This window comes from Mytilus trossulus, chromosome 8 (assembly GCF_036588685.1).
Source record: "Mytilus trossulus isolate FHL-02 chromosome 8, PNRI_Mtr1.1.1.hap1, whole genome shotgun sequence".
NCBI classification, from domain to species: domain Eukaryota; kingdom Metazoa; phylum Mollusca; class Bivalvia; order Mytilida; family Mytilidae; genus Mytilus; species Mytilus trossulus.
In genome coordinates, this window is record NC_086380.1 from 66,063,783 (window position 1) to 66,074,399 (window position 10,617).

Below are 10,617 nucleotides of genomic sequence, written 5' to 3' on the forward strand. Positions count from 1 at the left end.
TATCACATGCTAATATCATTAGTAATGGTTAAAGTGGTCTTTTGTTTACACATATACGAATATTTATCTAGTAATATGTTAAAACACGACTTGTGTTTTGGAAACTCAAGTGTTACCTTTGCATATTAGATACTAGATTTATATAAATTTTTAGCGTCTGGGATAAACACGATACAGATCCGGAATACCCTTTTGATAATGCAGATTTTAGAAAAGTTGTCAAACGTTTATTTTCCATCATTGAGCTTCGATGTGTGTCGCAATCTTTTCAGGGTATATGAAATTTATAAAAACAAAACATATAAGAGTTTTAATAAGTCATTGACACTGACAATCTGAAAAAAATATAGTATTTTTTTTTACATTTTAGGGTTGGTCTAACAGATGCATCAGAATCAACTAATTTTTCATAAAATCTTCTTTTTATTGGATTCCATGTCTTTTTAGAATATATTCAAAGCTATCTTAGATAAAAACGAATAATATTTTTACAACAATGCCGATATATGCAATGTTAAGTAACACCGTATAATCCAAAGTAATTCGACATGTCTGTGTTCTCGTGAGGTTTGCAAGAAACGTGACCATAGGGAACTTTGACGACCACCCAAATCGTATGCTCTAGAAGTTTTTCTTTCGATTGATACCAAAATTAGCTGTGTGTTCGATAGGTGCATTAAAAAGCTTAACGAGAGGCTTTTTCTCAAATCGGCGCTCGCCTATATAGTTGTAATTCTAGTACTTATGTTATTATTCAAACATTTAAAAATTGAATTCTTCGATGATAACTTAAAAGAAATATCAAGAAACTTAAGATTTACTAAATTAGGCTAAATAAAAGAGGAGCAGTCAAAACCATACATCGAAAATGAACTAAAATCACCATGGCTTAAAATGAAAAAGACAAACAGACAACTAATAGCACACTTGACACAACAAAGACAACTAAAGACTAAGCAAAACAACCCAAACCAAAACCTGGAGGGGGATCTCAGGTGCTGAATTGATCTTTGATAGGTTTGGTCTTTTGATTTCGTTCATAACGTGTCATATGACTTTTTTACGCATTCACGTATTCTTACAACGCTGGCTTGTTGAATTTAACATTTCTTCTCATGAAGGCTAATCCAGAAAGACTGATTCAAACGTATTGAATTTAGATACAGACTTATTCCAAATATTTGTAACATTTAACATATAGTATGTATAAATTTGTTAAAATATTACTTGAGTGCATCATATTTTATTTTCAATATTTTGCAAGATGAGCAATTCAGGAGTAGTTTCACCATAAAATTACGACTAAATTTGATCGCAAGTCATGAACAATACAGTATACTTATGACCAATCTTATTAATAGGTTTTTTTTTTGTAAAACCGACTCCTGGCTCCTAGGAGTCTACAGAATTTACACTTGTTTTGAAAACTTTTAAATAAGTTATAGCTCAACAGAAGAAATGCACCTAGTTTTGCATATGATAATAACCCGATGAATGTCCTTTTATTCCAATCTTAAATTTGTTCAAAATAGTTTTATAGTTTTCTCTGTTCTAATAACACTTTTCTGATAAGAATCAACATTTTCAATTAGTTGCTTTGTAAATCCTTGTTCAGGTGTAAGAACAAAAGGCCCTTCTTCCATAATAAAAGAAGATCATTAATGAACAACAGAGTTAGTACAAACTCATAGGTGTTGCTCTATGGAGTTTCTAATTATAGACATTAAAACTAGTAAAACATGAAAACTTAACCTGCAGGCTACATTTTTAAAGAATAATCTTAACTTTGTTTTACTCAACACTTTTTTGTAGCTTTACAATATATTTCTATATTCTATTTCATGTACTTCATCTGACACAATTTGCCTGAAACATACCAGGCAATTTGTGAACTTTTCATTAAAAATTCAGGCATTTTACAAAATGCCTAAATTTAGAAAATGCCTGTAACATATATGAATAAAGCATATAAATGATATAAAATGTACAAAAGCATGCCATTCACGAGTCTTTCCTAGTATTTGTTCTTACAATGTTGTGATTGTTTGAATGTCTATATTTCCTTTCCCTTCACATGAATGAGGTCTTTTTTACGAATAGTTTGGAATTTTCCAGATTCGTGTTTCCCATCAATTAATCTTCCTTTCTCGTCAATCGAACCCTCTAGCTCCAGAGTTTGCCCTTTATTTTTATACACCTTGCCCTTTGATCCCCCATGTCCAGCAAGGTCTTTGCTGTACCATTTATTCCCATCTTTGGACTGGTAATACTTGCGGTTGTCCTCTGACCTATATATACAAGGTGCTTCCTTCATTATCCTGTCTAAAAAGTCATCTACAAGTAAAAAAATGATAAAAATCGTTTAGAAATGAGTTTTAAACTTTTAAGGTAGCACACTACAAATTTTTTTTTACTTGCAATCTCCTTCTTTAGACTGCATACATTTTTATAAATTATGTATATACAGATGGAAAAAAGATTAATCTTTTAGATTAATACAATATTTTTGTTATGCAATTATTATGTAATCAATTGTTATGCAATTACATTTTGTAATGGCAAACATGTGACCAGTTCACTTGAAAGAATTTCTCTCTTTAATCTCTATAACTTTACAGGAAGTTTTAACGAAACCTGAATCATCATAGCAGGAGCTTCAAAAGAGTGTCTCAAATTATTACTAGTGTATTCAATTTTCTCATCAATCTCTAAGTATTGTAAATAAAGGCAAAAGTAGTATAACAATGTTCAAAATTCATAAATCGATAGAAAAAACAAATCCGGGTCATTAACTAAAACTGATGGAGACGCAGTAAATAGAAAAGGAGAATGACGACATTCAAATGTAACACGCACAGAAACGAACTAAGCATTAGACAAAATTCGACGAGAATAACAAATATAACATCAAAACTTAATACATGAATTTGGGATAGAAAAGTACCGTGACACGTCTTATAAAAATGTGAACTCACACTCAAATATAAAAGGAAACAAACGACACAAAAGAAACACAACGTTAAAATGTGACACAAACACAGAAACGAACTATAATATAACAATGACCATATTCCAGACTTGGTACAGGACATTTTTTAAACAAAAACAATGGTGGGTTGAACCTGGTTTTGTGGCATGCCAAACCTCCCGCTCTAATGGTCATGTTAAATTTAACATTAAAATGACAACACAACATTACAGGACTACACTCAATAAATAAGTGAACATATTAGACAAATTTAAAGAAGCACACGAATAATAGCTTACAAAAGGCACCAGCTTTAAATATTTATTACGCCAGATGTGCGTTTCGTCCACAAAAGACTTACTAGTGACGCCTAGATACATAAGCATCCTTACCACATAAAAGTAGATAGCATTTGATAAGGTGTAAAATATTATCTAATACATTCTATAAAAAATTTGAGACACCATTTTTTAATGAATGGCCTTAGATACAACATATAATAAAATCAACCCTCTCGGAATATCCATGAAGAAGCTAAATTCAATTGAAAGAGGAAATTTCTCGTAAAATTTTGTAGACACAGTTATCATTATAATATACTACATAAGTGTTGTATAATACTAATATTGCATTAATTTGAAAGAGTAATATATTAGCTTTCTGTTTATACCCCTTTTTATAAAATTTCAAGCATTATAAAGAAAGTGACAGCATTTTAAAACTTGAGAATTGGAGGTATAAAATCTATGTCTTGTGCAACCTTAAATGGAGAAGTTGACCTTATATGCCTTTTGCTTTATTCAACATTTTATATTATCATTACACATTATTTTATCATAACACATACCAATTTAAAGTTGCAACACCTATACTATTTTTGAAATTCTATTACTGAAAGACGCGTCAAATTAGGTAGACATTATGATATGTACATGTAGAAGCGTCTCAATATAATATTTTTCTCTCTCGATTCAGTCAGTATCTTCTACAATTTGATGACAATACCTGGGGAGTTTTGCAGCTTGTACAAATTTACCTCGCCGTGGTTCATCCATTGCAAAATATCTTAGCAACCTTGTTGACGTCAACTTATATTGTATTAATTTATACTGGTTAATTTCAAAACCACTATAAAAAAACAACTGTCGATGATCAATGTAGAAGTATATTTCTTCTTACCATCTTCGCCATCATCACTACCATTTCCTGATTTGTTTCCGCCGCTTTTCCCTCCACTTAAGGCCACTGTAGCTGCTATTGTCCCTGCTGCTGTAGCTATATTCTTTACTAAATTCGGATTTACATTTTTAGCAAGTTCTGGCAAAATTGAAGCCATAGCTTGTATAACGGGTCTTGCCGCCATCTTTATCGCTATTTTCAAATTGTGAATCGAATCAAATTTTAAAACGCAGATAGATATTGATTATTTAAACTATATTTAGTTCCTTGTAATGATTTTAAATATAAACGTAGTATGTTTATATCAGTACCTTTTAACCTTATTTATTAATGTTTATCAGTACAGTTTAAAAATAGAAGTGTTCATTCACAAAATATTTTGAAACCATACTGCGAGCGTTGGTAGAAACATTTTTTTCTGGCAATTTACTGATTTATCCTGAAAAAACAGATTGAACATCATACATCATAAATAAACCGATCCTTTTTTTGATTTTCACACAAGAAGAAAGTGTTTGATCATTTAATGTACTGAACAAGTATTGTCATGTTGCCTAATTAAATGGCTTATAATTCATTGCAATATGTTTGTCAAATAACGAAACTGTAGTCTACTGTCACACACATGGGAAGCCCGTTAATCGATAGATCCACAATCAACAGTTTTTAGGGACTTCCCTTTTTGAATTATCTTTCGATTTTGGTATTGTAGCTATATCAAACTATTTTCGCTTAAACAATATGATTATAATAACATTGGTAAGAGTTTTACAACCAAAAATAACCAATAAAGCGAGTTTTAGGCCACCATTTTCTAAGAAAATGCCTATACCACCTCATTGATTTAACACTAGTTAAACACTCGATGTGTTTGAATTTTGGATTTTGCCATTTCATTACGGAAAACAGCTTAAAATGACTCAGACACACTATGAACATTTTGAAAAGTGTTTTCCTTTGATCTGCAGATATCAAGTGGGAAAAAAATCCAGAGAAAAGTAAAGAAAAAAAATTATAAAAAAAGATAAGAAAGTAGAAACATAAATAAGAACAACAACTTAAAACCGAACACCCGAAAAATTACAAAATGAGAAATCTGACTTTTTTTGTGGAAGGCGAAAACGTTTGGGCATAACACGGGGAAAAAACTCATCATAGATACAAGGAATAAAATATTATATTTACGCCAGACGCGCGTTTCGTCTACAAAAGACTCATTAGTGACGCTCGAATGAAAAATGTTTAACATGTCAAATAAAGTACGAAGTTGAAGAGCATTTGTGACTACGACCAATGGGTTTATCTATGGTCACTAAGTAAATCAACATTCTAGAACAGGTAACAGTCTACCAAACGAGTTGCTTTAAATCGTTTAAACGGATTACCACATTTATCATATCATTTTGTCGTACAGTTTACTTCTCCATAGGTTCAGAGCTGCACGGCCGACACTCGGCTAACCGAGAGATAGGTCGGTCAATCCTATATTGAGTATGCGGCTGTATCGGTGGTCAGTCTGTTAATCGGGTTGGCTAAAGTCTGTTAATCAGGTGTTATCGTGAAAATCAGTACAAGGTCAATATGTTTCATTGCATAATTTTTTATTTATATTTATATCATATAAACAATTCATGTCTGACAAAATGATTTGGAGTACTGAATCCAGTGGTGTAATTATTTTTTTTCTAGCTTCAATAAACGATCTATAAAATGAAAAGGCGAGTTACTCATCAGTAAATTTATACACATTTGACACACACTAAATGTACACAAAAATGACATGTTGGTTGAGTTTACTTGTATGCAACCTTTTGAACATCGAAAAAAGACGGGCATTATGTTTGTTTACCATATTAGCATCAATATGTGAAAAATCTACACAAAAAACTGTATTTTGGTGACATAAATCAATTTTTGGTAAAAATATGGTCTGTTAATGGGTCGGATGTATAAAACCCGGTCTGTTAATTGGTCTGTTAAGAGTTATGAATAGCATTACTAGTATATTTTAATTGCTATATAGGGTGTTATCTGAATAAAGGGATAGGCTCAATATTTGTGGCTAGAATATATGGAAACAACACATGAACAATGAAACATAAGTTCAGACAATGAAATCTGAAAATTGATAGAAATGGTTTCAAAAAGTGTAATATCAAAGTAATATTAATTTCATCAAAGAATGGCCGCATATATCATGTGGATTCTGTTTCATTGATATGAATGGCACCAATTTGTCATTTACATAGTTAACAAGTATATAAATCAGAGATAAACTTTGTAATGTAACAAAACATCAGTTAGTAAAATTGTTGTTTTTTTCTAAATTTCAGTATGAAGAGAAGACATAGAAATTACAATAATCGAAAATATAAATAGAAAAACAAGCACGTTTACGGACTGCTAGTCGGCTAAATGACTTACGATATCATAGGAATACATTATTAGTCGAAAAATAAAATTAATATTTATTTATTGTGATTTACAGGAATATAAAATTGTCTTTTTGTTAAATCAGCACCCAACACACATATATTTTTGTTTTTACTAATGTCAATTTCTTGTTTAGAACCACGTCTAAACAACGGTCATTCCGTACTTGGTACAGACATTTCCTTTAAATAGGCGGCAGAAAATGAGAATGACGACTCGGTACAAATGAAAATACATAACGGAAATAAACTCCTCATAGATACCAGGATTAAAATTTGATATTTACGCCTGATATTTACGCCAGACACGCGTTTCGTCTACGAAAAAATCATCAGTGACGCTCGAAAAAAAATGTTTTTTAAAAAAGCCAAAAACGAAGTTGAAAAGCAATGAGGAAATACAACTAGTACCGGCGTCACACATCAGCGCATAGCTTCGGCATGTTAAAAATCATTTACGCTGTCAAAACGCTAGTAATTTTGGATGCATTTAACCTGTCAATCATACTAATAACGTGTAAAATACGAGTTTTAAGCGTGTATTGGGCGAACTAGAAGCGTACCTTAGGCTAAGCGTTCATCCGGCGTTCAAGAAACATATGTTGGCGTACGTTGTATGTTTTTTTTTTCCTGCATAAAAATTTCCTCGGGTTGTAGCGTTTATCAAGCGTATTTACTTTCCTTTTGTGGCTAGAGGTATAGGGGGAGGGTTGATATCTCATAAACATGTTTATCCCCTTCGCAATTTTGCGCCTGTCCCAAGTCATGAGCCTCTGGCCTTTGTAAGTCTTATATGACTTTTAATTTTAGTTTCTTGTGTATAATTCGGAGTTTATTATGACGTCCATTATCACTGTGCTAGTATACATATTTCAAAGGGGCCAGCTAAAGGACGAGTACAGGTGCGGGAGTTTCTCTCTACATTGAAGACCCATTGATGGTCTATAGTCGGGTTGTGGTCGCTATGACACATTCCCCATTTCCGTTCTCAATTTTTACCTTTGTATTTCGACGTAATTCAAACTTATGCAACGCGCTTTGAACGATTGCTAAGCGTTCCTATGGCGTGCAACTAACGTTTACCGACTTTTGTTAATTTTCTCTGTACGTTTTGTGCACGCCGGTCTATACGCCAATGCGTGAGGCCGGCATAAGTTAATATATTCCTGAGGTAGAAAAGCCTAAGTATTTCGAAGAAAACGAATGGAATTTTAACCAGCTGCATTGCAACACATGACAGATTCATAGATGTTACAGACTTTGAACCGACAAAAAAATAAGGATGAGTGATAACTTGGCGTAAATAATAAATTCATTCGAATTCGAGCGGCCAATCAGTCCATATAACGCTATATTGAATTGACATACCCTTTTAATGAAATGCAAAGAAAAAAAAAGAAAAGTGCTCTTTCTATAAGGATACTGTTGAACCGTATTGTAATTTTTTGGTCACAAGTACATCTCATTTTTTTCAATGTGAAAATATAAACTCAAGGTAGTAATACCATTGTCTTGGCTAAATAACTCTTAACTGACACGATTTAAATTGTCCAAACCATTAACAGACTGTATTCCCAAAATTTTCATTAAAATGTGGTATAACTCAACTTATATAACAATTATGAAATGTTTATCAATGGCAATTATTTTTTTAGAACCGAAGTACTATTTTGTGTCCTTTAAATCATATCTAAAAATGTGTTTTAGCCTTTTATCCAAAATATTGCTATGCATACAAGCATAAAAATCACATACTTGCGCGACGCCTTTTCGTTTTACTTAAAATTGAGCAGGCTATGCATTTGTTTTACTGAAGGAAAATGTTCTATGATAGATATCATTTTGTCAGACACTTTTCTTTTTTTGATGTGGTTCTCATAATATGCCAAAAATCTGTATATTGAAGAGAGTTTAACATTAAATTGTGAGTTTTACTCTTAACAGACGTATAACCAACCCGACTAACAGACTGACCGCCGATATAGCCGTATACTCAATATAGATTAACCGACCTATCTCTCGGTTAGCCGAGTGTCGGCCGTGAGCTGATGAAGACTTTTCACTGTCCACTCAATTTCAAGTTCGATCACATCTATTTATTTAAAATAGACATTTTACTTTTTATTATTCAGTAATGATTATTTCATTTATCTTGTTTTTTAACTTAACATAGAGTTCAAAGGTAATTCTAGTTGATTTTAGATAATTTTCATTCTATTGAAAAGATATTGACTGTTTGAAGTCTGCCTGGTACAAATAAAGAAGCAGAAAGTCCATCATGTCGTCCAGTTAATACATATGTTTTTAATTCAAAAATTCGGAATGCTGAAAATATTACAAACAGATGACGATTATTTTGCCAGAGTATTTTTTAATGTTTAATTATGTATTTATTCCTCAAAACAAGATATTTTCAGCAACCTTCGATATAAGCCTGGAATCATTCGTTCATTCTGCCTTAATTAGGTTGTTAGATTGTGCAGATATGTTAACTGAGTTTACATAATTGCTCAGGGAACTTGACATATAACTAAAGTTGCAAAACAGATCTTATTTTCGCAGTATACATATCTGATATTAAACGCCAGGAGAGCCGACTGTTTTAATCTGATTTTTGAAGCCTGGTTTTGTTTGTTGATAAATAAATATTAATAAATTGTCTAATGGTTCATTAGGTCATTTGGCAGACCCTGCAGTATAAGTTTGTTTGTAAAGACAATGATGTTTTTTTAGTATGTCGAGAAGTCAGACCAATGCATGTGGTTACAATTCAAATGGATCACAAAAAAAATACCTATGATCGTTTAGGATATTTGTGTGATCGTTTAGTAATCTATGGTCGTTTTTTTGTATGTCATATTGTACTATTTTTTATATGTTGATAGATGTTTCATTTTTTTTCAAACCTCATTTCTTCGTTTTAGTTTTGTGCATGTATTTAATCTTGTGTTCACCGATTTAAAAGTAAATACCAAAGAAATTGGTGACCATTGACGAAAAAATGACAGATGTTTAACAATGTCATCTTAATTTGTGTCTTTGTGATCGCCCATGGTTGTTGGATTCGTTTTGCTCATATGATCGGTCTATAGTTTTCTATGATAAAAAAAACCGGAAGGACAAGAACTTATGTGATTCATTCTTTGTCCTTTCGTTGTTGGCTAGTGATACTCTCGTGAAACAGCAGTCTACTTCATAAGATGCGCGTTTCGATAATAGGTGTATCTCCATGATGAACAAAGCTTGAGGCTTTTTGCAAATATTTACTTATGAAGTTTGAAAATGTATAGTAAAATCTAGATATGAATCAAAGCTTTCCATCAGGGAGATTCAAATGATTTCACAATTTTCTAACAGGAGACTTCAGATATATGCGTACATATGTAATGGCAAAACTATATTAAAAATCATCATTACTTCTGCTTAACCAGAAGTCATAACAGGTATAAATTGAAATATAAAAAGACGTAATCTGAAAGAGCAAAAATAAAAAGAGCATCCACATGTTTCTAGAAAACACATTTTCTATAAATTTCACGCTTGTTTTGTGAGTGGCTACTTAAAAAATATTCATAAATGAAACTTTTGATACTTTTAATAAAATAAATAAAAAAAAAAACGTGAAGTAGGTTCCAAACTCATGCCTACGTAAAAGATAGTTTTAAGTAATAATAAAGAACAGTTTTGATGAAATTGACTACTCAGTCGCCTGGTCATTTATAGTTCAACACTTGGGTGTGTGTAGGATGTTAAAAGTATTTTTTAGATATATTTTTTAGTCTTTCATTTTCAACTATTATGGCGTAGACAGCCATTTATCAATCAGCCTGCCCTTCTTGTCCTTTTTATTCCTGATTTTTTATTTGTTTCAAGGAAGTTGATATCCAGTCGACAATAATTATTTGCCCTGTTACTACATTGTTTCCGACAAAATTATTTGACACGTATATTGATGCCCCCCTTTTATTGTGTACAATTTATGCATTCAAGCTTACCTAGTGGCATTATCTTTTTTTTTCTCAATACTTCTGATCATCC

General features: G+C 31.9%; 1 protein-coding gene across 1 annotated transcript; it reads right to left on the reverse strand.

Moving 5' to 3' along the window:
* Positions 1–359: 359 nt before the first annotated feature.
* Positions 360–4,367, reverse strand: LOC134681279 (uncharacterized). Its single transcript, XM_063540831.1, has 2 exons — positions 4,148–4,367; positions 360–2,334 (listed from the first exon to the last, which is right to left on the reverse strand). The coding sequence occupies exons 1-2, from the start codon at positions 4,329–4,331 to the stop codon at positions 2,054–2,056; spliced, it is 465 nt and encodes a 154-aa protein (XP_063396901.1). The 5' UTR covers positions 4,332–4,367; the 3' UTR covers positions 360–2,053.
* Positions 4,368–10,617: the final 6,250 nt, after the last annotated feature.

Coding starts and splice junctions, on each gene's coding strand:
- LOC134681279 (XM_063540831.1), bottom strand. CDS start 4,331: ATGGCGGCAAGACCCGTTATACAAGCTATGGCTTCAATTTTGCCAGAA. Junction 2,335..4,147: donor TAGTGATGATGGCGAAGATG/GTAAGAAGAAAT, acceptor TTTTACTTGTAG/ATGACTTTTTAGACAGGATA.